This window comes from Toxotes jaculatrix, chromosome 11 (assembly GCF_017976425.1).
Source record: "Toxotes jaculatrix isolate fToxJac2 chromosome 11, fToxJac2.pri, whole genome shotgun sequence".
Classification (NCBI taxonomy): domain Eukaryota; kingdom Metazoa; phylum Chordata; class Actinopteri; family Toxotidae; genus Toxotes; species Toxotes jaculatrix.
The window spans coordinates 627,501-652,995 of NC_054404.1; the positions used below are offsets into that span (position 1 = coordinate 627,501).

At 49.0% G+C, this 25,495-nt stretch overlaps 1 protein-coding gene across 1 annotated transcript in view; it reads left to right on the forward strand.

Moving 5' to 3' along the window:
- Window positions 1-24,241, forward strand: part of usp54a (ubiquitin specific peptidase 54a) — a 26,449-nt gene extending 2,208 nt beyond the window's left edge. The window contains 21 exon segments of the mRNA XM_041049257.1: window positions 4,462-4,554; window positions 4,643-4,777; window positions 4,874-4,987; window positions 5,227-5,309; window positions 6,111-6,213; window positions 6,350-6,496; window positions 6,597-6,746; window positions 8,658-8,826; window positions 9,129-9,320; window positions 10,768-10,902; window positions 11,433-12,171; window positions 12,502-12,626; window positions 12,939-13,103; window positions 13,944-14,063; window positions 15,444-15,636; window positions 16,335-16,956; window positions 16,958-17,231; window positions 17,416-17,513; window positions 19,192-19,308; window positions 20,850-21,120; window positions 21,867-24,241. Coding sequence (XP_040905191.1) covers window positions 4,462-4,554; window positions 4,643-4,777; window positions 4,874-4,987; window positions 5,227-5,309; window positions 6,111-6,213; window positions 6,350-6,496; window positions 6,597-6,746; window positions 8,658-8,826; window positions 9,129-9,320; window positions 10,768-10,902; window positions 11,433-12,171; window positions 12,502-12,626; window positions 12,939-13,103; window positions 13,944-14,063; window positions 15,444-15,636; window positions 16,335-16,956; window positions 16,958-17,231; window positions 17,416-17,513; window positions 19,192-19,308; window positions 20,850-21,120; window positions 21,867-22,471 — 4,650 coding nt within the window. The 3' untranslated portion in view covers window positions 22,472-24,241.
- Window positions 24,242-25,495: the final 1,254 nt, after the last annotated feature.

Consider the following 25,495-nt stretch of genomic DNA (forward strand, 5'->3'; position numbering starts at 1 on the left):
TGACGTATGTAAACCACGGTTCTCTCAGACCTTTGGGGCTCATGTTGCGTGTATCACACACTGAGCGGTTTCCATGTGACCTCTGACCTCTGACAGTAAGTCCAGTTCTTCATGACTCCGTGTGTTTGGGCTCGTTGTCCTGCTGCTCTGGATCTGGGATCAGCCTGTTCACAGCAGTGAACACATCAAGTGGACCCCCCCACAGACCGGAGACCTCATACCCCTCCCAACCCTGCAGGTCCACCACGTCCCATAACCCTGCAGGTCCACCACGTCCCATAACCCTGCAGGTCCACCACAGTCCCATAACCCTGCAGGTCCACCACGTCCCATAACCCTGCAGGTCCACCACGTCCCATAACCCTGCAGGTCCACCACAGTCCCATAACCCTGCAGGTCCACCACAGTCCCATAACCCTGCAGGTCCACCACGTCCCATAACCCTGCAGGTCCACCACGTCCCATAACCCTGCAGGTCCACCACAGTCCCATAACCCTGCAGGTCCACCACAGTCCCATAACCCTGCAGGTCCACCACGTCCCATAACCCTGCAGGTCCACCACAGTCCCATAACCCTGCAGGTCCACCACAGTCCCATAACCCTGCAGGTCCACCACAGTCCCATAACCCTGCAGGTCCACCACAGTCCCATAACCCTGCAGGTCCACCGCAGTGCCTTTGAGCCAGTCAGTCAGTGCAGTGGCTGGTAAACATCAGTCAGTTTGATGACTCGGTATCTGTGTGAGCCTGTAATGAGCCTGTGACGCCTCCCAGGCTGCACATTACACTTATTTATGAGTCATCAGCTTTCTGAGGAGGGGGTGGGGGTGTATTGTCTGCCTGTGCCAGCCTCGACAATAAGAGCTGAGACAGTGTGAGGGACGGAGCGTGTGAGAGCAGTAATTATCTGGTGTTCGTTTAAACGCAGGCTGACTCTTTAACCACGGGGGCGGGGCTAACGATGGAGGCTGCTGAAATGACACTCATTACGTTGTTGAACTACAGCTTACAGCCTCAGAGACTCAGCTGTTCCTGGATCAGCAACATTACTCAGCCAGAGGTCAGAGGTCACAGCCCACAGACAGGCATTTTGTATCATCACTGTCCTGTGTCATCAGAAACACACGTGATCTGTGTGAAGATGTGTGTGTGTGTAGGTGAAAACAGTGTGAAGATACATATAAAAATGTTTGTTATTTTATGGGGACGTACAAAAATCACCTACATGAAATAAACATGAGAACATTTGTCCTTTTACAGGTAAGTGTCTGAAGTTTCTTTTACTCCAGGTAGAATATTTAGTGGGAGAGGCTGTAGCCTTCAGGTCACTGGTCTCCACCCGGGGATTCGAAGTCGCTCTTCATCACTTAGCCCAGACTGAAGAGATCGGCCTCAGGTCTGTGAACGTCACACACACCTGACCTCCTGCAGCCCTTCAGCCCTCGGTTAGTCTCGACTCGTCACTGTTGCCTTACGTCAAACCGAAGTGATCAGAAGGATTGTGGGCCGGCAGACCGGAGGAGCCGTCGAGCCGTCAGGAGGCTCAGTGGCTCCGACGTGTAACGAAGACACAGCGAACAGGAAGGACATCGCAGTAACGAGCAGCTGAGGCCTTCAGTTCCACTGCACACGCACCTTCATCCTCCTCTTCCTCCCTGCTTCTCAGAACATCCAGTTTACAGAGAAAAACATCCGTCTTTCTGCATCACCAGACGCCATCGACTCGGTGATTCGCTTTCTTTACTTCATTTAATCAGTTAATAACAAATGAATGCTCATTTTTCTCACAGAGCAGGGACGTCGCCTCGTACAGCACCTGTCGCAGATCAAACATTCAGCTGCTTTTAGCTCATGAACTCATGAGCTCATTAATTTCTTTCCTCTGGATCAGCCGGTGGTTCCAGGTCCTTTTGCTGCAGAGACGTGATCGATCACGGTCGGTGTTTGGAAACTTTATTTTGTTATTGCTGCAGGTGTGATGGAGAGCAGCTTTCCTTGGCCACGCCTCCTGCAGATGTTCAGAAAATGCATTGAGATCCAGGGTGCAGCCCCTCCCACCCCGAGCAGTCCGCTCAGCTCTGACGGCGATGGATTCTCTCACTGCCAAAACTAATCAATTGGTCAATCGACAGAAAATTGTTCTGATCATTTTATTTTAGTAAAGTGAAGGTGTGAAAACGGACAGGTGCTTCCAGCTCAGGTGTGAGGATTTGATGCTCGCCCTGGGCTGAGGGAAATGCATCAGTGATTGGACGACAGTCTGCAGACTCATTGGAAATGAATCATCTCAAACAGCCCTGACTGAAGCAGCCAAGTCTAAAAACTGGTGCAGGATTTGTAGCTCGTGCTGTAACAGATCAGTGCGGGAGGTTTGTTACCTGACCTGAGCGCTGCTGCTTCGTCCTGCAGGAACAAAGCAACATATTGGACCCGGTGGGGGGGACAGGAAGGAGAGACCACAGCACACACACAAAGTGCTGACACCACATTATGCCTCAGTGAGGACTCACAGTGTCTGTTCTGTCTGTATCCCTGTCAGCTCTCCAGAATCCACTGTGACATCCGACAGTCCAAACCCAGAAATATGAATGATCATGTTAAACAGAGAAGGCAGCTCTCACATCTGAGAAGCTGCTGTAACACTGAAACTTTGTGCTCCTCCTGTTTGTTTGTGAGGAGCTGAGCTGCTCAGGATGATGTTTCGTTCCAAGGATTCAAACTACCAACCACCTGTTCACATCCCAGCCTCTCAGACCGCCAGACCTCATCCTTTTTAAAATCCTCCTCATAAATAAAGTGATGAAAAAATTCCCTCATGTCTGCATTCCTGTCGCTCAGCAGGAGGCGAGAAGCCTGAAGCCTCGGCAAGGAAGACAGAGAGCAGAGGCTTTACCTAAAATGTTGTAATACTCCTTTAACCCTGTGAGCCCGTACGTATCATATATGATACCCACATTTCTGGGACTCATTGCATCACCATCAAGCATAAACTTTGCATTTAACCCTTTTAGATGAACTCTTATGCTCGTATACTGACTCCTGGTAGACACTCCTCACTTTTCTAAATGTTTTGACATGTGTGATACAAACAAAAAATATACTTAGAATTTTTTTTTTTTAATTTTTTTTTTTTTACATTTTGTCAAAGGGACAAATAAAGAGTTCATATTTGAAAAATTAGAATTTTCTGACCATTCTTTCATAGTTCAGGTCTCACAGGGTTAACCTCAAACACAAAGAGACAAAATGACCACAAAGCGTCCACTCCAAATATGTTTTCAGGCCGTTTCCTCAGGAACTGGAGCAAAGAGTTTGTGGTGAGGAAGCAGAGCAGCCTCAGAGGGCGGGGATGTTCCCTGAAACATCAGAAACTGAAACGCAAACAGAGCTGATGTGTGTTTTAACAGCAAAACACACAAAGTGGCGCCTGTAAACGTGAGGATACGAGAGGACGGTGTTTCCTGGTTCTGCCTGTGTGTCAGGACCACGACCGATCGTAATCACTTAGTTCTCCCTGACTTCCCTGTGCAGCATGACCTACTGTCAATCACCCACATCTGATTGGATGACATTACCAGGACTGTCCAATGAATGAGTCACCTGTCAGTGTGTGTGTCTTCATGTTATCTCTTCCTGAAGTCAGTGTGAACATGAACTGGACCAGAACTAAAAGGCACCAGGACCATACTCACTGAACGTCGGGTGTTAAAGACACCTGAGGCCTGACAGACCTCTGAACGCCTGGGGCTGAGTGATGAGCTCAGTTTGACACACACACACACACACACACACACCTTGTGTTTTTTTCACACAGCCTGTCTTGCTCTCATAAATACACTTGGGCTCGTCATTAGGTTGTTAAACTTGCTCTCTGATTGGTTGACTGTCGTCTCAGGTCAGTGGCAGTCGTGCGTCCATGCTGACAGGTGATTGGCTGGTAGCTTTGCTGATGTAAACGTGTTGTATTGAGTCTTTGACGGAGTCAGAGCAGCGGGACGGAGCAGCGGGACGGAGCAGCGCGACACCTTCGTGGACTCTGCTCTCCTCACTCCCTCGTGCAGTTATTTTAAATCGTTTGGACAAACTGCTCCATTTCCTCCTCAGGTTTCAGCAGAAAGTCTGGACAGATTTTTTTCAGGGTTTTTGGTTTTATTTTGAGAACTTTTCTGGCAGTAAATCCAGTTTAGTTTACGGTGGAAAGTCTTCGTTTCCTGTTCAGAATCTGCTGAGGATTTGGGATCAGATCTGAGCGGGCTGACTGTGGATGAAAATGTACCAGGTTTGATTTTCAGGTTTGGAAATCAGTATTCTCTTGAGTTTTAATGGAAGGTTGTAAGTGTTGGTATCTTGATGCACATCAACAAGATACCATCCAAGATGCGGTTCCTCCTTCCTCCTTCATTTTGTTTTCTGTAGTCTGAAAGGAAACCAGTCTTATTTGCTGATGCTCTCTGTCTCAGGTCCTGTGGCACCTCGATATCTTCCGTCGTAGTTTCCGTCAGCTGACAACTCATAAGTGCATGGAGGACTCGTGCATTTTCTGTGCTCTGAAGGTGAGAATCAGACCGACCGACGTCTGGAGCTGATCCAGGACCAGCTTTTCGTTTCTGACCCGAGTGTCTGTGTCTTCTTCTTGTTCAGAGTATCTTCGCTCAGTTTCAGTACAGCAGCGAGAAAGTTTTACCGTCCGACGCTCTGCGCAGTGCGCTCGCCAAAACCTTCCAGGACGAGCAGAGGTTTCAGCTCGGCATCATGGACGATGCTGCAGAGTGCTTCGTAAGACAACACACACACACACAGAGTTTCTTTCAGTTACATGTGATATTTAGTAGAGGTCACCTCAGTTCACAGATCTCTCTCTGTGCTTCACAGGAAAACATCCTGATGAGGATTCACTTCCACATCGCAGATGAGACCAAAGAAGACATCTGCACCGCCAGGCACTGCATCCCCCACCAGAAGTTTGCCATGACGCTCTTCGAGCAGGTGAGGCAGAGACGTGTGCTGCAGTACCTGCACGGGAGGGTTGTTAACGAATTCCTTTGTCACAGTTGCTCAAATCACAAATAGGAAAGAGGAAGTAAATAAGAAGAAACTGAAATAATAATTTGAATAAATCCGCGTGTACTGAAGTCACAGCTGATTGATGGAAAGTGTCACAGAGTCAGGTGTGATGTTTACCTTGTGTTTTTCTGTGTGTGTGTGTGTGTGTGTGTGTGTGTCAGTGTGTGTGCAGCAGCTGTGGAGCTTCCTCAGACCCTCTGCCCTTCATTCAGATGGTCCACTACATCTCTACCACCTCCCTGTGGTAAGTCTGTCTGTCTGTCTCCGTGTCTGTGTCTGTGTGTGTGTGTGTGTGTGTGTGTGTCTGTGTGTGTGTCTGTGTGTCTGTGTGTGTGTGTGAGAGAGAGAGAGACTCTATGTTTGGCTCTCATCTTAGAAGAGGTAAGTTGAGGCCACACCCCTCACACTCTCGTCGCTAGGTTACACTCAGGGGTCACCAAGGCAACCAGCTAATTGCTCTCTTTATCATGGCTCCTGAGGTGTGGACACACACACATACAGTAGTGGGAGGAGTGTGTGTTTCTTTAAAGGAGCATTCGTTATTTTAAAGGCTCAGACTGAGGTGGATCCTCCATCAGATCCCTGCTGTCTGTCAGAGCTGTAGCCACTGTGGCTTCAGGGGTCTCTGTTTGTCCTCTGAGTGTTTGGAAATGGACAGAGCTTTCATATCCAGCCTTCAGCTCAGTGCAGACCCTGACATGAACGTTCATTATATCAGTAACTAGCTGATCATGTTTGTTTCTCCATGGTTCATGTGATCGCCACCAAATCTGTGACATAAATAACATAATCATGAAATCACATAAAGATTTATACCAGTGTTAACGTGGACGGTATAATATGGATCATTGTCTGGGTCTGAGTGACGAGAATTATTTTCCACTGGTGGAAATCTGCTGTAGATATTTTCAGTTAAAGTGACTGAAAGCTGTTGCTTTTTTCTGGAACAACAGTGTAATCATGAACACAGGAGTCTCACATAGACCAGTTGTTCATGAGTCACAAACGAGAGCTGTGGAAATCACACTCTGCTCCTCTTCCTCAGCAACCAGGCGGTGAAGATGTTGGAGTCGAGGGAGAAGGCGACTCCCAGCATGTTTGGTGAGCTGCTGCGAAACGCCAGCATGGGAGACCTCCGCAGCTGTCCCGTAAGACACTTTGATGACTGAGTTATTGTCATATGTTAACACCAAACTTTTGCTTCTTACATCTTCTCAAATGTGAGTATTTGCTTAATTTCATAATAGTGGAAATGTGTGACTTGCTGTTGGTCCTCGTCCTCAGAGTCAGTGTGGCCAGCAGCTCAGGATGGCTCGTGTCCTCCTCAATAGTCCAGAGATCATCACCATTGGTCTGGTTTGGGACTCTGACCACTCAGACCTGGCTGAGGACGTCATTCACACCCTGGGAACCTGCCTGCGTCTGGGAGATGTGAGTAATAGTGGTAGTAATAAACACATCAGTGTCATCGGCGTATCATGGGCGGTGATGGTTCGGGGCAGCTGCTCCACTGAACTCTTCTCCTCTGCAGTTGTTTTACAGAGTGACGGAGGAGAAGGCCCGTCAGTCGGAGCTCTACCTGGTCGGCATGGTGTGTTACTACGGGAAACATTACTCCACCTTCTTCTTCCAGACGAAGATCCGGCGATGGATGTACTTTGATGATGCACATGTGAAGGAGGTATATCCAGTGATGCAGGGTGTGGATTCATGTCAGTATGAACATCTCACTTTCCAAAAATGTTGGACGATTCCTTCAAAGGTTAGGGATTATATCTGTGTGTGTGTGTGTGTGTGTGTGTGTGTGTGTGTGTGTGTGTGTGTGTGTGTGTGTGTGTGTGTGTGTGTGTGTGTGTGTGTGTGTGTGTGTGTGTGTGTGTGTGTGAGTGAGTGAGTGAGGGAACGTTTAGGAAAAGAAATGAGCTCATGTTGTAGTAAGTGATCTCTCTCCCTTCCTGTCCTTCCTCACACCTCTTTCCTATCTCTCTCCCTCCTCTTCCCTGTCTCCTCCTTGCTTTACCTCCTGCCTCCTTTCTTTACCTCCTTTTTCCGACCTCCTTCTCCTCTTTAGCTGAATTTTGTTCCTCTTCACTCTTTCACGCTTTCTTTTCTATCATTGCTGTGTTTCTAATAACATTGGTGGAATGAGACATTTCATCCCCTCTCTGTCTGTCTCTCTCTGTCTCTGCTGGTTGTGAAAACAAGGATATCCCTCTATTGTTTATCAGTCCAGCTGGACAGAACGGAGGGTGTGGTCAGAGCGCACACACACACACACACACACCACAGCCGACCCTTTTGCTCACACTGCAGACTTTCATTCTATGACTTTCTTTCTCTTGCACAAACACACATTTTTTCACACACACAGACACGCACACACTCTCTCTCTCTCTCTCTCTCGGAGCGGCACATGGTTGACGGACAGGTTGGCGTTTTGAATTTCGGGACGTCCTGTTGTATTTGGAGCTGGAGGTGGACATAGACTTTTGGAAAATGGAGGAAGGGTTGAAATAACAAGCGGGAGAATTTCTGTCGCACAAAGAGACAAACACAAAGGCGGCAGGAGGACGTCGTTTTCCCAGCAGCCCTACGCAGCAGGGTGGTTCAGCCTCAAACGCTTCGGGTTCCGTCTCTGTTTTACCTGCTGCGCGATGTTTTCGGAGCGAACGGGACATCGTGACCGTGGCTGGTAAATTCACCAGCTACTTTCCACAGTTTCAGCTGATGTTGCAGTGGACACATCGTTACGGCTCAGTGCTGTTTGACGTTGTTTGACTCCACCGTGTCCTAGTTTGGGAAGTTACACCTTAGGTTCAAGTTCAGTAGCGTTTTAGTCCAGACCCAGTGTCACAGTCAGATTTTTGAATCCTTTTGAATCGCTTGTTGAATCGGTTCGGTTCAGCCTGCAGTGTTTGGAACCACAGTTAAAGATAAACTCAGAGGTTCAGCTTCGTGCTGACGACCTGCAGCTCCAACCTGAGACTGAGCTGAGATGTTCACTGTATCTGACACATTCACACGAGCTGGAACCGAATCCTGAGCTCCAGGTCCATCACTGTGAACTGATCCACTTCAGTTACTGGATCTGAGGCGAGGCGATCAGCCTCTGTGGGTCTGAACTACAAACACACACGGACCCTTCACGGTCACTTCATGGTGTTACAGACCATCTTTGGCTGATGACACGCTTCACGCAGTTAATGTGAAGATTTCAGTGGCGACACCTGCAGTTACAGGTGTAGTTTAATACCACAGGTCGCAGAATTCTGGGGCAGCAAAACAAACTCGTGCTTTTAATAAAGAAGTGGTGCGGTCGGCTCCGACAGACATTTAATGTGATGTGCTGCACCATCAAATCCTCACATTCACGAATCATTTCACCTTACTGCTTCAGAAATGACTTTATATAGAACAATAAAATAAAAAATTAATTGTATGATGCAAATACAACCAGAAAAAAATAGAGTTTTCCAATAGAAATAAGATAAAGTGATGCTGGATAAACGTGTGACAGATAGGACAAACTAAAGCGAAGAATCCAGCAGCAGTGTGCGGGTGTGTAGCCCTCTGTGTTTGTCACCCCCTGCAGATCGGTCCCAAGTGGAAGGACGTGGTTTCTCGCTGCATCAAGGGCCACTACCAGCCTCTGCTGCTGCTGTACGCCGACCCCCGGGGGACGCCGGTGTCGGTGCAGGACCTGCCCTCACGCCTCGACCTCCACCACCTCAACAAGGCCTGTTACGACAGCGAAGACTCGGGTAACTACAACACAGCTAGGAGTCGTAGTAGTAGCACAACAGCAAACATTCAGGTAACTCAACAAGCATCAGTAGTACTTGTAGTAGTCGTAGTAGTAGTACTATGACAGACAGGACTGAGGTAACTAAAAGAGCAGCTAAGAAGTAGCAGTAGTGGTCGTGGCTGTTGTACTTGTAGCAGTATTGTAAAACTTGTAGCAGCAGTGATGGTGTGATGTCTTTTTGTATGCATGTGTATATGAGCACATGTACATCACCACTGACACCCCCACCTGGTTCACTGACCCTACCCCCTCGGCCAGGCCGCGAGCCGTCAATCTCCAGCGACACTCGCACAGATTCGTCGACGGAGAGCTACTCGTACCGACAGCCCTCACACTCTCACCATGAGTCCCTGGCCAGCCACTACTCCTCCGACTCCCAGGGAACTGTCATCTGCGTCGAACGCCCAGACGGACCCCTGCACGCCTCGCTCTGCAGCCTGGATACCATAGGTGGGTCTGTGGTTGGAACAGGCGTCAGGCTGAAAGGTAGTTTGGAACATCAGGATTTAGGGATGAATGAACCTGACAGGTGTTGTAATCAGGTGCGCAGTTTTGTGCTATTTGTTTTTATTATCATTTAATGGATCTGTTGATTGATCTGTAATGTGAAATAAATTATGAAAAACATTTATTACAGTCTCTCAAAGACCAAGGTGACGTCTCACTCTGACCGATGATCCAGAACCCAGAGATATTCAGTTTGCTCTGACATGAAACAGAGAAAAGCAGCAAACACTCAGACTAACGCTCAGCTGCTGAATCAATGTTTGGTTGTTTCAGCAGATTTTATAGCTGCAGCTACAGAATTACGCTTCACTGTAAAGAGAACAAAGGTATCACTGCCATAAAATCTGAATGGTTCAAGGTTAACAAGGAGAACCCACATGCTTCATACCAGAGGACGTGACGTCCCCCTCTCACAGCAGAGGGACACTGGTCAGTGTGTAGAATCTATCAGAGCCAGCCTCTGAATGTCCACCAACAATCGGCCGAGGCAGAGCTCATCGTCCTCTCTGAGACTCTCCATCGTCGCTGCTCGGTGCCTCTGACATGAAGAATGCCGGTGTATGAAAACAGCAAAGCGAACATATCATTCACAAATCACGTTCCACTTTTTCTGCATATGAATTAGTGGTATAAAAATACACATTCTGTGCTGAAGGTGGAGCAAAGAGCTGGTGTGTGGGAGGCAGGCCGGGGCCCGGCTCTGAGGTCACGTGCTGTCACTGTTACCGAGGCCACGTCCAGTCATACACTAGAATTCAAAGAAGAATTACAACAATTGATAATCAATTAATGATTTCACTCATTTTCTCTGAGAAGAAAGTCCCAGCTGTTCTGCAGCTCCTGCTCAGCTGTCGTGATAACGTGCTGCGTTTCTCTGTTGTGTCTCATTACAAACTGAATATCTTTGGGTTTTCAGTCACAAAAAGCACAAGAAGTCGGAGCTGAATGTTTCCTCGAACCCTGAGAGATGTTCTCACTTTTCTGACATCTTGTACATTAAACAATGAATAAATGAATTGAGAATACAATTCAACACCCTGGATAAAGTTTGGAGGATCCAGACTGGATCAAGGCAAAGTGGAGAGAGTTCAGGCTGATCATAAGGTGAAACACTGGCTGATAAACACTTCAGCTGTCGTCCTGCGTGTTGTTAACCACAGCAGAGTTTGGTCAGTCGCCTTTCTTATAACACATCATTCATTCTTTTTTTTAAATATCAGCTTTGTGCTTCACGACAAAGTTTATATTGACATGAGGAGATGTGACCCGGTGTGACCCTGCTGCGTAGCCAATCACACTCTGCCATGCTTCTTCTTTTTCTTCTATCATTGTGTTGCATGACGTGGTGACCATGCTTAAAACATTCGTTGCCATGCTTCTCGTTGCTAAGGCCACGTGACGGACAGTGAGCAGCACCAGTCTCTGAGGAAGGGAGGCGGGGCCGGGGATAGGAGGCGGAGCTCTAGCCGCCCCCGACGATCTAAACCCGACAACGAAGCCTCATCGGCCGGGTACCACAGCGAGGGTAGGCGGGGCTGGGGCCAATCACAGGGCAGAGAGGGAACCACGGGGCAGAAGGCTGAATTTAAAAACACCTGAGAGCTGTGACAGAGTTTACAGCCGAAACACAAACGTCACAGTAATGGCAGATAAAAAGCTCCACGCTCCATTTTTAAATGGTTTTTAATGCTTTTCATAAGTGGAGTTTGAAATTGTAAATTAAAGGAATCGTTCAACATCAGCTGCATCCTGAGTCCAGCTCCAGCCGAGTGACGCTTTCATTAATCTGTTGTTGTTCATCGTTCTTCAGTTTCGTCACATTAACATCCTTCACTCTGTTTCACTCGTTTCCACTGTCACTCCGTGAATTTTATCTCTTTATTTTTCATTTACCTTTCGTTCACTGTCACTTGTTACTTCATCTTCCTTCTTCCCTCTTCTCTTCTTCCCTTTTCTCTCTTCATTTCCTTCCTTGCCTCTGGGTAAATCTCTCCCTCTTCTCTTACCTCTCTCCCGTTCCTCTCCTCCGTCCCTCTCCCTCCTTTCTCTCCCCAGGAGAGACGTTGAAGGAGCAGCAGGTTCCTCGTCACCTCCCCAAACCTTCTTCCTCCTTCTCATCCTCAACCAGTCGCCTCCGAGACTTCAAAGAAACCATGAGCAACATCCTCCACAGCCGACCCCTCTCCTCCTCTTCCGCCACCTCTTTACCGGCTGCCGTCCTCTCGTCTGAAATCACCCCCGCCACCAACAGCCACCACCACCCTGCTACCACCTCCACCCCCTGCTCCTCCTCCAATAAACCCCACGACTGGGAGGCTGACAGCACCAGCAGTGAGTCCAAGTCCAGCTCCTCTGGAGGAACAGGGTCAGGGAGGTACCGGCCAGCATGGAAGCCCCGGAGAGAGGCGCTCAACATCGACAGCATCTTCAACCGTGAGAGGCGAAGGCAGGCGGGATACAGCCCGCTCGGAGCCTCCCTGCCCGACGACGGTGGAGCTCCAGCTCCCCAGGCAGCAAACGCAGAGGTGCTGTCTGTCAGACCGGGCTCTTCCTGGACTCTCCCCACCACCCCCAGCAGCCACAGAGGAGGTGGAGCCGGCCCTGGAGGGGGAGGTGGAAGTGCAGGAGACAGAGAGGGTGCAGAGCTGCCTCCACCTCCTCCTCCCCCTCCTCCTCCTCCTCCTCCTCCTCCTCCTCCTCCTCCCAGGCTGATCCAGAGGATGGAGAGTGGATACGAGAGCAGCGAGAGGAACAGCAGCAGCCCTGTCAGCCTGGACCTGAACCTGGGAGACAGGTGAGCGCGTCCAATGTCCTGATCCTGGTTTAAGTTCTTTAGAGATTATTTATTTGTTCGTTTTGGTTTGTTTTTATTAACCAATCATTTCATTTAAATCAGATATAAACAGTACATTTTCAACACACCTGCTCACAGAACAGGAAATGAGCCTGATAATCAGACTGAAGTGTCACCGTCATTCATGTTTCATATTTCATATTCATGTTTGGAGGATCTGTTACTCCCACTGTGACTGCAGCCGACGGCTGATCCAAAATAAACAACAACCATGTGACTGGATGTCAGAGTGTTTCTAACTGACCCAGTTTCTTTCTCTCTTCTCTTCAGGGAGTGTGTTGTGAAGAAGCCTTCGATCTCCTCCTCTGCCTCAGGGCCGTCATGGAGGAACATCCGATCAAAGAGCAGCGGCGCTCTGCTGCAGGAAGTCAGCTCTTCCAGCAGGGGGAGCCCTGGTACGACACGTGTTTGTTTGCGCATGTGTGTGTCACAAGTGTATTATGAGAGCAGGATGTGCTGCGTAAAGTCAGCCTTGCTGCCAGTTTGTCCCAGAGGCGAGACATGTTTCTGCAACCAAAGAAGAACCTGCAGCAAACATCACGTCCTGGTTTTAGAAGCCTGGATTTGCCCTCATGCCAGTTTGAATATATATTAATACAATGCAAACGTATCAAATGTTATCATAAAGCCTCAGACGTGGTCTGGAGAGCTGTACGGGCTGGCTCGCGGTTTTGTGATGATGACGTGGTTTATGTGTGTTGGACCAGTGCCCCCTGCAGGCCGCAGTGAGCTGGATGAGCTGCAGGAGGAGGTGCTGAGGAGAGCGAGAGAGGAGGAGCAACATCGACGACAGGAGAAGGAGAGGGAGGCGGCGCTCGGCTTCAACCCAAGACCCAGCAAATACCTGGACCTGGACCAGCTGCAGATCCAGGGTGAGGATACACACAAATACTTCTGTCTTTGTGAGGACACTTGTAGAGATAATGTGTTTCCTAGTCCCTAACCTTCCTAACCCTAACCAGCCGAACTGAATGCCTAACTCTAACCCTAACCTAAATCCAAACAGCCCTTTGATGTTGTGAGGACCGACCAAAATGTCCTCACTCTGTAAGACCTATGGTCCTCAGACAGCTGTACAAGTACACACACACACACACAATCCAGGAGTCAGTGACTTATGATTTAACTCGGCAATAGATGGAACTTTAAAGAACTTCCCACCAGTAAATAACAGAAGAATGTGAAATAAAAGAATGTACCACAGATGAATCACTGATCCAGTCATCAGCTGCGTTTTACTGGGTTCAGTTCAGGGTTTGGTGTGTGTGTGCGCGTGTTTTGTGTGTGTGTGGTCTGCAGGTGTGTTTTGTGTGGGACAATAGGAATGTTCCTCATTGAGCAGCTGAAAGGCCTCGAATCAGCCGACACACAAAAGACAGAATGACCTGCTAAAACCTGTGTGCGTGTGTGTGTGTGTCCGTGTGTGTGTGTGTGTGTCTGTGTGTGTGCGCTCGTGTGTGTGGTGTTGGAGGTTCTGCACACGTCTGTCATGACTGGATGTCTGCATCGGTCACTGTTGTTGCCCTGGCTGACGTGCGTTCAGTCCTCCGGTGCACTGATACACAGCAGCGTGGACGCGATGTCCTCCACCCTGCTTCTGTAGGACGGTTCTGAGGATTTTAAAGCTGAGAAAATAGACGGAGACTTTATGATTGTGTTTGTAATCGCCAAGCTCCAGATTCATGAAGTGTGTGTGTGTGTTTACCCTGCAGGTAAATGCGACAGCTTTGAGCGGTGTGTGTCGGAGGCGGAGCTCCTGCTGGACCAGTCGGTGCGTCTGGAGCAGGCGGGCGAGGTCACCGCTGCGCTGTCGGCTGTTAACGAAGCAGTTTGTAAGCTCCTCCCACCACTCGACTCCACCTCCTTTACTCACAAACCATCTGCCTGGCACACACACACATTCAGTAAGTCAATGCTTGCCAACCAAACACACTGAAAGAGGTCAACACGCCCCCGTCCACCCACCCTCTGCTTGGTTGCTAATGGAAACCAGAGGCAGAGCAGTCGTCTGCTGTTAATGGTTCGACGTCAGCCACTGAGATGTTGTGTGTGTTACAGAGGAATGTTCCCACAGACACACACACACTCTTCAGACTCACCGCTCGTCACAGAACAGATGAAGCAGGACCAAACCACAGTAAAAGTGTTCGACATCAGAGACGACGGGAACAAACATGAGGACGAGATGAAGCTTCAGAAGAACGGCGTCTCCTCCGGCTGAAGCTCCGTCAGAGCTGCGTCTCTCTCCAGGAACCGTTTTTCTTTTGACGCTGGATCGTTCCAGTTTCTTACAGCCTGAGTCAGACCTTTGTGGTTGTGCTCATCATTTCTGTCAGTAATAACATCCAACTCACCCGGTTAATATCTGGGATGTGTGAACACGGACATGAAACAAACCCCATGACGTAAATCGGAGGTTCCCAGCATCTGTCGGCATCATCAGTTCAGCCTCACCAGGTGGATTCAGCAGAGCTGAGGCCTCATGTTCTGCTTTCAGGTGCTGGTTTTAGGTCACTCAGAGCTCTGGTGGTGGGCTTGTATTATTGCAACCTTCTGGTGAACATGACCGACTGACCCCTGACCTCTCGTACCTCTGAGGCCTCAGACGTCACCGTGTTCACAGATCATCTTCACTCTGACTGTAATCTGATTGTTACTGAGAGAAATGATGGACAACACGAGCAGCTGTGATAAATGAACGATCCTGTAACTGGACAGTTTGGTTTGAGTTAGTTCCGTCCAACTTTTTTGGTTGTAATTTAGTTGATTTAATGTTCTGTCTGAATATAATTTCACCATTTCATCACTGAGAACCAAACCTGAGTTACTGGTCTGTTAATATGATCATTTCATACCATTTCCATAAGACACACACACACACTCTCACACACACACACACTCTCACACATACACACACACACACTCTCACACACACACACACACACACTCTCACACACACACTCTCACACACACACACACTCTCACACACACACACACACACACACACTCTCACACACACTCTCACACTCACTCACTCACACCACCGCCATGTCAGCAGTCTGTCAGGTGTATATTTGCTTTTAAGATTTTTGCATGAAATCATCATAATAAGTTATTTTCTGCATCTTTCTTTTCTTTTTCCTTATTTATTCTTTCCTCTCTGTTTTTTCTTTCTGTTGTGTATTTTCTGTTGACATGTGACCTGGCTGCAGCCAAACTGCAGTCGGCGGCGGCTGAGGGCGGAGCTAGTAGTCACAGCCGGCTGCAGCGCTGCCTGAGGAGAGCCCGCAGCCTGCAGCAACGCATGCAACTGCAGCAGCAGCAGGACTCAAAGGCAGTCAGACAGCAACCACAGCAACCAGAGCAACAACAGGAGGAGGGGAAGCAGCTCCAGGAACAGCCCAGGTACCACCTGAAGTCTGCTCAACCAATCAGAAGCCACGTAGCATCAGCACTTGTACATCATGTGTAAAATGAGAGTTTTAGCAGCAGCCTGGGGTCAGGGTTAGGGAAAGTCTCTGTTTCATACGTGTTGGTTTGTCTGACACGGAAACAGGAACGAGAACAGCTTCACTGTGAATTCAGTGAGTGTATCTGTGAGCACAGAGAGGAGGAGAGAACTGATCTGAGACCAGCTGAAACCAGGCACGATGACAATACGACGCCATGACGACATCAGCATGATAATTAGTGCGTTACGTCACCTGGAGATGTAACGCACTCATTTCGAGCTTTAGCTTCTTTCCATTGACGGTAGATGTTTAACCCCCCCCCCCCCCCCCCCCCCAGGTCTGTTCAGCACTTTCATTTGTGAAGTGTTGTCGTGACGACTGGCTCATTCAGAGTGTGAACCATTGGAAGAGACACACACACACACACACACGCACAAGCACAACCAGCCCTGTGTTTAGCCAGAGCTCTGGGATGACACCATCTGTTCCAAACATACTGCAGGCCAACACACACACACACACACACACACACACACACACACACACACTTCCAATTCTAACCCACCTCTCTCTCTCTCCCTCTCTCTCTCTCTCTCTCTCTCTCTCTCTCTCTCTCTCTCTCTCTCTCTCTCTCTCTCTCTCTCTCTCCAGTGAAAAGCCTCTCTCGCTCCAAATACTTCTGACGAATAGACAGGCTAACCAATCAGCTCCCAGTCAGGATCAGCAGGCCCCACCTCCCTCTCCCTGTCTTGTTAAGCCCCTCCCCCCCCAAACAGACAACGCCTCCAGCCCTGGAGTCCATATCCTTACAGGTTCTCCCAGGGAGGACAGCAGGACTGGGGGCCCCTGCTCTCGCCTTGGGAAACCCCTCTCAAACACTGGGTCCCTCCCGGCTCTCTGTGTGGATGCTTGGGAGCAGAGTCCTCTGGAAGATTTGGCTCCACCCCCTCCACCTGAGGAGGCGGACCGCTCTCCTCAGTGGACCAGAACACCCCCTGTCCCCATCTCAGTGCAAGCCCCTCCCCCACCCAGGCCGCACTCCCACACGCCATCACCTGTCGGCCCCAGCGACAGGTGCCATCTGATGATGGAGGAGGAGCCTTATTACATCAGACAGGCACAGGCCACACCTCTTGTCTCTAGCCCCACCCCCAGACTAGCCCAGCCCCCTCCCACTTTCCCCACCAGAAACTGGTCCTGCTTACACCTGGACCTACCTGATGCTGTTGATTCTCCTGATCCACCAACCTACACTCCCCCTGACTCACCCTCCTGCCCCCCCCCCGCCTCCTGTGAGCCAGCCTGGTCGGACCTCCTCCCCGCGCCCCAGCCAGGACTACAGAGCGGCCCTGCCTGTGGAGCGCTGGGCGGAGAACGTCAACAGATACTACGGTTCCCAGAGTGCAACAGCAGGAGGGGGGGCGGGAGCTGCGGCGCCAGGCGAGGAGCTGTCAGAGCTGGACTCGTTGTACCAGGCCAGCCTGCTGGCTCCCAGCATGCACCGGGGCAACCGCGGAGTCAGTCCTCAACCAAACGGCAACAAACCAGGTGGGAACTGCTGACTCAAGGTTTGGTCACATGACACGTCCGTCTCCCAAAATGAGACGTGGCCCGCCCCCCAGCTACAGCTACCATGAACACCAGCACAGTTACTGCTAAGTAGCACTGTCATCTACTATTTACTGTAGCATCTGGTGTGTGTGTGTGTGTGTGTGTGTGTGTGTGTGTGTAGGTGTGAGGAGAGGGCTGTCAGGATCTGGACGGTCCAAAACACCGACAGCAGAGATAGAGAGATACGCCTACAGATCAGCAGTTACAGCTCTGCACAAGGTACAACTGTGTGTGTGTGTTTGTGTTTGTGTGTCTGTGTGTGTCTGTGTCTGTGTGTGTCTGTGTCTGTGTGTGTGTCTGTGTGTGTGTTTATGTGTGTGTGTTTGTGATGTGTGTGTGTTTGTGATGTGTGTGTGTTTGTGTCTGTGTGTGTCTATGTGTGTGTGTGTGTGTGTGTGTGTGTGTGTTTATGTGTGTGTGTTTGTGATGTGTGTGTGTTTGTGATGTGTGTGTGTTTGTGTCTGTGTGTGTCTGTGTCTGTGTGTCTGTGTGTGTGTTTATGTGTGTGTGTTTGTGATGTGTGTGTCTGTGTGTGTGTTTATGTGTGTGTGTGTGTTTGTGTGTGTATTTGTGTCTGTGTGTGTATTTGTGTCTGTGTGTGTATTTGTGTCTGTGTGTGTCTGTGTCTGTGTGTGTCTGTGTCTGTGTGTGTGTGTGTGTGTTTGTGTCTGTGTGTGTCTGTGTCTGTGTGTGTGTTTGTGTGTGTGTTTGTGATGTGTGTTTGTGTCTGTGTGTGTCTGTGTCTGTGTGTGTGTCTGTGTGTGTGTGTTTATGTGTGTGTGTTTGTGATGTGTGTGTGTTTGTGTCTGTGTGTGTCTGTGTCTGTGTGTGTGTGTCTGTGTGTGTGTGTTTATGTGTGTGTGTTTGTGATGTGTGTGTGTTTGTGTCTGTGTGTGTCTGTGTCTGTGTGTGTGTGTCTGTGTGTGTGTGTTTATGTGTGTGTGTTTGTGATGTGTGTGTGTTTGTGTCTGTGTGTGTCTGTGTGTGTCTGTGTGTGTGTTTATGTGTGTGTGTTTGTGATGTGTGTGTGTCTGTGTCTGTGTGTGTCTGTGTGTGTGTGTGTCTGTGTGTGTGTGTTTATGTGTGTGTGTTTGTGATGTGTGTGTGTCTGTGTCTGTGTGTGTCTGTGTCTGTGTGTGTGTGTGTGTCTGTGTCTGTGTGTGTCTGTGTCTGTGTGTGTGTGTGTGTGTGTGTGTTTGTGTCTGTGTGTGTCTGTGTCTGTGTGTGTCTGTGTCTGTGTGTGTCTGTGTCTGTGTCTGTGTGTGTCTGTGTGTGTGTTTGTGATGTGTGTCTGTGTGTTTATGTGTGTGTGTTTGTGTCTGTGTGTGTCTGTGTCTGTGTGTGTCTGTGTGTGTGTTCGTGGCACCTTGCTGCCTCCTCCTCAGCAGTTGGTGACTTTGGTCTCATTCAGTCTCCAGGTCTTGAAAAGTCTTTGGATCCAGTTTTCCTCAGAATAAAATCGTGGAAGATTTGAACATTTGTTAAAGTTCATTCACAAAAGTCTTTTACTTCACAAAGAACTTTAAACAGATCAGGAAAATAAACAGAAATCATTTCTCTCCTTTGACTGAAATGACTGAGCTTTTGATGTAAGAATTCAGAGTTTAGTTGGGTGAATTGTGTAAACACTGTCATTACATGACAGGTTGTGTGTTGGTTTGAAACAAAGCGGCTGTGGATCTGTATCAGCCCTGATCCACATCTTATTTAAGCTGACCACACTTTATTTTCATTTAGTTCCAGGTTTACAGATGAAATCCAGCAGAGCTAACCCTAACCCAGTGCTCTGTGGTTTGCTCATTAAAAACTGAAGTAGCTGTTAAAGTTTGTGCCGTTTTGTGTAGCAGTTGTGTGTCTGTGCAGATGTTTGTCGTGCTGACCTCTGTTCACCCTGCAGCGTCCGTCAGCTGAAGACGAGAGCTACAGCGCAGAGAACCTGCGACGCATTGCCCGCAGCCTGAGCGGCACCGTCATCGGGTCACGACCCCAAAACCTCGGCCTCTCCCGCAGCTGTGTGAGTCTCACACACACACACACACACACACACACACATGAACCTCGCTGTCCAGCTGTTAGGAAACACACCAGCTGTGTGTGTTAGTGTGAACACTTGTTGTCGTCATCATCATTGTCACCTTCCTCCACCGTTGATGATTTTATTTTAACCCTGTGCTGCCTCCTGGTGCTCGTGCTTTGTAACTGCAGCCTGGTCGGGTTCCTGCTGTTCTCTCAGAGATGACAGACGGATCCTCACCGGTTCTCTGGTTCTGACCTGTTCAGGTTCTGTAAAGCACAGACAGAACTGTACTGCTGGTCAGTGACACAGCTCTGCCTATCAGCTCTTTGATGTTCCAGCAGCACATCTGTTTCTGCAGATGTTTACTTCCATCACAGCTCAGTCTTTCTGATTTTCTTCTTTGAGTTTGAGGATCCCTCAAAGTTCCACCAGCCTCCGCTGTGCAGGGTGACATTTTACAAACAGAACACTATGATCTGGTTTTTATTTCATTATAGAGATTAAATGTGAGCAGTAAATTACCACTCTGCTTTCAGTAGAAAGAATCCTGGGTGTGTTCAGCGTTCAGTTTTTATTTTGGTTTAACTTAGCATTTTAATTTCACTGTGACTGAGATGGTTCTGTGTGTCACTGCAGCTCTGTAGAGAACCTCGTCCTTAGAGAACCTCTGTCGTAACCTCAGAACAAAATGTTTTAATGAAATCATTGCTGCTGATGTGGAGCTCTGTACGAAACCATTAAACCTGCACAGCTGAGAAGGTCTCAGCTGTTTCTCTACAGAACCTGTCTCCTCTCTGCTGCTGCTGGCGTTCAGCCATCTTGTATTCAGCCCTCAGGAATCGCCTCAGGCCAGCACATTAAAGATTGATCACCGATTTAGTTCTTCCATTAAGCTTTTAACCTCGGCGCTCGCTGCGAGGCGAAGCCGCCGGATCTGAACCTGATCTGAACCGACAGCTGAGGTTTGACTCGTCTGTGGGAGGAATCCCGATGATTTGCTTCAGCCAGAGGATTTTATTCTTCCTCTGCGTGTCGGAGTGTAATACAGCTTCAGCAGCGTGGCCGTGAAGTGTCCCACTGAAAACGAGGTGGACTGTGTCCTGCAGGCTGAGACGTTTGAGCCGTCCCTCTACACTCAGTGGATTCATGTAGGACTGAACCAACGTCCACATGAAAACGTCTTTTTCATGTGGACGTTGTACATGTGGACCTTTTTCACGGCTCCACGATGATGAAGAGTCTGAGTTTTCTCAGATTTTAGTTTTAGTTTTTTTAACTTTGTGTCATTTTTCATGGTTTTCCCTCCATCGTTTAACTTGTTTTCATTTTTTATCCCCTCTTCTGTTTTCTGTTTTCACCTCTCATTCTGTTTCTTTCTGTCCTGCTTCTCTTTCTTTACCATCCTTCCTCATCTTTTTACTCCTCACCTTCTTTCTTTCTCTGTTTTTCCCCAATCACTCTTTTTATTTTTCTGTCATCTCTTATTTTCCCTCCTTCTCCTCGTCCTCCTCCTCCTCGTCCTCCTCCTCCTCCTGAAGGACCCCTCTGTGTCCAGGCCCCCCCTCAGGCGTGCTGACCTTCACTCCTCCTCTTCCTCCTCCCTCCTTCGTCGCCCCAGCACCTCCTCTCTGCACCTCCCCTCTGCCTCCTCCTCCTCCTCCACCTCCTTCACTACAGATCCCTCCTACCACCCCCTCCAACACCAACCCCGACACCACGGCCCCTCAGCTCCTGCACCTCCTCCACAGCACCCCCCCTTGCAGACATCACGGCCCCACAGCTCGAGCCTCTCCTCCTGGGGACGCACAGGTAACACGCTGGCCCTTCATCTCCACCTTCACCTCCACTTTTCACCAGTATCACCAGCATCACCGCAACCAAAACCCACCTAACTACCTTTGTCCACTGACTGTCAGTCCTGCTCCTTCAGGTTTTTCAGTGTCAGGGACTAAAACACCTGAGCTGATGGTAATGAGACTGAAAAGTCTGACTCTACCTGCCATCATGTGCGTCTCACACCTGTCAGACGAGGCTCAGCTCAGGACCGCAGGGAAAACACTTCTACACAACAGCAAACAGTAAAGACAAAGACTTGGTTAGGAGCGTACAGTAAATCCAGGGAGCAGACAGTTAATATTCACCTCAGACAAACTCGGAGACCTAACGTGGTGTTTTCAACCTTTTCCTCTCATGACGGCAGCAGGAGAGAAAAGGCAGCTCTGACTCTGACGAGAAGAAATAAACACGGGCTTTAATGTTCCTTTGACGTCTTCATAACGTTTCCATGGAGACGTGGAACCTGTCACAGCTGTAGTATACCCTGTGGTATTCCTGTCAGACTGCGAGGACAGAGGACTCGCCTGCATCAGCTGGGACACGTCGCTGACATTAGGACTCAGAGTCACAGTTTTGATTTTAGTTATTTCTTTTTAGAGTTTGTGGTTTGTTCTGTTTTAAAGTGGGGGAGTCAGTGAATGTCTGTAGTATCTAAGACATTTTGGTGGGACACTGGGACATAATTCTCCTTTTTGTCCTCCTTTTTGTGTCCCCCCCAGGAGCTGGACCGGGTGTCCAGCAGCAGTTTCTGGTTGTGTCTGACAGGCATCAAGCTCTCTCAGGTCAAGGCCTCCACAGCGTCGCGATGAGTTACGGCACTCTGCCCCGGGCTCCTCGCCGAGCCCCGCCTCCCTCCTCCTCCCTCCCCAGGCCCAGACCTGGCTCCAGTCCCGCCCCCCTACCTAGTCCACACAATCTCTACGCCACCCTGTCCCACCCTCGCCGCTCTGCCAACACCACCACAGCGACTAATGGTCACTACCAGCAACCCAGTAAAGTCAACGGGTCCGCCCACTACGCTCCACACCACCTCAGGGTGCCGGGGGAAGCCCCCGCCCAACCTCTCCGCCTGGATGTTCCCCCTGAGAGCGACTGGCGCCGTGATGCCGACTACAGGACTGTCCGACCCAGCTCCACCTGGGACCGCCGCACCACTCGCCACCACCATCCCCTCCAGCGGACCGACTCCCACCAGCCCCCCCCGCCGCCGCCCCGCAGGGACCCCCAGCTGTGCTCGCTCTGCCAGCAGCTTCCCGCCGAGCCGCCACGCCCCTACTGCTTGTCCTGTGGCGCTTATGTGGCTCGGTTCTGCCCCGCCAGCTGATGGGGCCTGAGGCTGACGGCAGGGGTGACCCTCCCCCTCCCCGACAAGTTTTCCTGCAGGCGCCTCGACAGGAGAGATGTCACATGTCCATCATGGTGCGGAGGTTTGGGTTTTTGTCTTTAACATGTGCCAACGTTTGTTGAGACTGAGCGCTGCCCGTCGTCGGGCTGTGGGCGGACATTTTAGTCTGGCCTTCGCTGCCCCAACCCCCCCCTCCCTCCCCCCGATGAACAGTATGACTCGGACAGATCCACATGCAGTACATATGTATGACTGTCTGCGGGATTTAAGCACATTTCTATTCCTACTGGAGGTGAAGCTCCGTCACATGGTGGAGAAAGGTGGCAGGTAACAGATGAACTGATGGAAAAGACGAGTTGATGATGAGCAGCAGGTCACCTGCCGCTCACCTGTCGTCTGCTGAACCGCAAACACGTCAGTCTGATCAGAATAAGGAGGAAGTGACTCTGTACAGACCAAACAAACAGGAAACTCTTTATCCACCATCATCAACGCAGCAGCCATTGATCAGCAGCTTTTCTGATCGATCACTTCAGTGATGTGGAACATTCACTGGTTCCAGGTTCTCACAGGAGAATCTGCTGGGTTGTTGTGGTCTCACCTTAAAGGGGACTGAATGTCTTTGGTCTTCGGACCGTTGGTCAGATAAAACCAGATGTTTGCAGATGTTTGCTGATCCCGGGTTAGGGTTAGGGTTAGGGTTAGGGTGATCCCGGGATCAGCCAGAATCAGCCGGGATCAGCTGCAATCAGCCGGAATCAGCCGGGATCAGCTGCAATCAGCCGGAATCAGCCGGGATCAGCCGGGATCAGTTGGGATCAGTTGGGATTAGCCGGAATCAGCTGGAATCACAACCAAATCACATCCACAGATGTGATTCTGAGGCAGTGTGATCGTTCCATAGTTCGTCCACCAGAGAGCAGTGAAAACCAGGTTAAAGAAAATCCTGATCACGCTGAGATGATGTTGACATGAAAGGACTCTGCAGGTGGGAGAGTCCGTTTCAGGTGAGCGTCAGTACCATGATCTGACTGCAGCTGAGCAGGCACACACCTGGACAGGAAATGAAGGACATGAGACGCCACTGATGGACAGGAAATGGAAAAGGAGCCTTCCTTCCTCCAGACTCTCTGAGAACCTTTGATTATAAATCTACTCGACTTATTCCTCTATTTATTTTTGTAGGCTTGTCAGACTGAGTTGTGCATAGATTAACTAAACTACCTGCCTAACCTGAGTGTTCTCCACTATAGACCTGATCTAATTTTCTAAAGCGAGTTAGTCGCCTTGTGTGGGACGTCCAGCCTTCTTCTACAGTTCCCGGGGCTGATTTCTGTCATGTCAGAGCCTGTTAGAGGATTTTAGACCAATAACTAAAGCTTTTATTTTACCAGAGCTGCAGCTAATATTTAGCATGATGTTTTCAGACGTATTATAGCCTTGAGAGAATCGCTCCAGTTTGTGTACATTAATTGTAATGATGATATATGCAGATCTTTCTTAGTGCAGTGACTCGGCTGCGTTTAACTCTAATTTCGTGCACTTCACAAGTGTTGAAGATAGATTTCTTTCTGTTGCTTGTTGCTGATTTTTCCACGTCTCCCATTGTTCAGGGAGGAGCTTCTCTCGTGTCTCTACTCAGACCACGTTAGCTTGGTTCGGTAGATGATGAAGGAAAACCTTAAAATCAAGAATGCTGTTAATGAAGACTGAAAAACTTCTGTCCTACTGCCAAGAATCCCGGGGCTGACCCCGCCCGTCTGCTGCTCCAGGTGAGCTAAAACAAACGAACCCAAGTCTGGTCTGAAGCCTGGAAAACTTTAAACATCCGTTCTGAATTATTTCACTGGAGATATTGATAATTCCAGGAATCAGTTTTCACTGTCCTGATGTATTGATCCCTGAAACATCTGTCGCCGCTGACGTCGGGACACACCTGCTGACAGGATGTCATCTTTTCAGAATAAAATCTGACTTTCAGACCAGACCTGAGCTGACAACGTAACGATGCAACACAAAGTGTCAATAATTCAGATGAAGACAACTTATTTTTTCATCATGTCTTTTTGCTTTGCCAGATTTTATTTTGTTGATATTTTTGATGCTTATTTTTCTACACGTAACAAAGATGATTCAAATGTTTAGGAAAAGTTTAGTGTCTGTTAGATGATTATTTTAGTAGGAAATCATCACCTTTCCTGTTGAAGCTGCTCGCCTGCTGTCGTCCTTCAGTGATTCCTTTAACTTTTACAGTGATTTAATGTGTTTGTTGGATTTTTCTGATGCATCTGAAACGTTTGAGTTTAAAGATAAAAACAGATCTTTGGTGAAGCAGGTGTGATGGCTTTGGTGTCTGAATGTTTGACGAGTGACAGAAATTTAAACCAAAGTAAAACAGAAGCCTGGCGACTGGTTTCCACAGCAGCAGCTGAGCAGAGCGTCGCTGTGTTCACACACACACACAGAGACAGATGCTCCTCGGCGAGGCAGCAGCTCAGGTGAACACAGGTGAATCCTTTTTAATGTTGCTGGTTCCACCTGTGCTCGTCCTGCCGTGATGAGCCGACGTGTCGGCTGTGAAGGAGCAGTTTGTGTTTTCATGCTGTGCTGACAGAAAGAGTCTGTATTTTTTCAATAAAGTCGTCACCATGGAGACGAGGAGCAGCTGATGAAGTCTGCTGTGCGTTTTATTTCCAGCTCTGTGAGCGAGCGCCTGCTGTCCAATAAGATCTCTTCCTTCTCGCTGCGAGAAAACAGCTGTTTTATATTAAACATATATTTCTCTGTATCAAGAGACAAATTTGGGAAATAGTTATGTTTCCTAAACCATTTTGATTTAGTTGAAAACATTCACGTTTCCCTGTTCAAGATTTTGTATCAGTAACATCAGGTCTGCGTTTTACAGATGTGTCAGCTGTTGGTCAGGTATCAGCCGAGACGTCAAAGTATTATCTTTGATAAAATGTCAGATATTCGATCAGTCTCAGATTCTAGTTTCTGAGA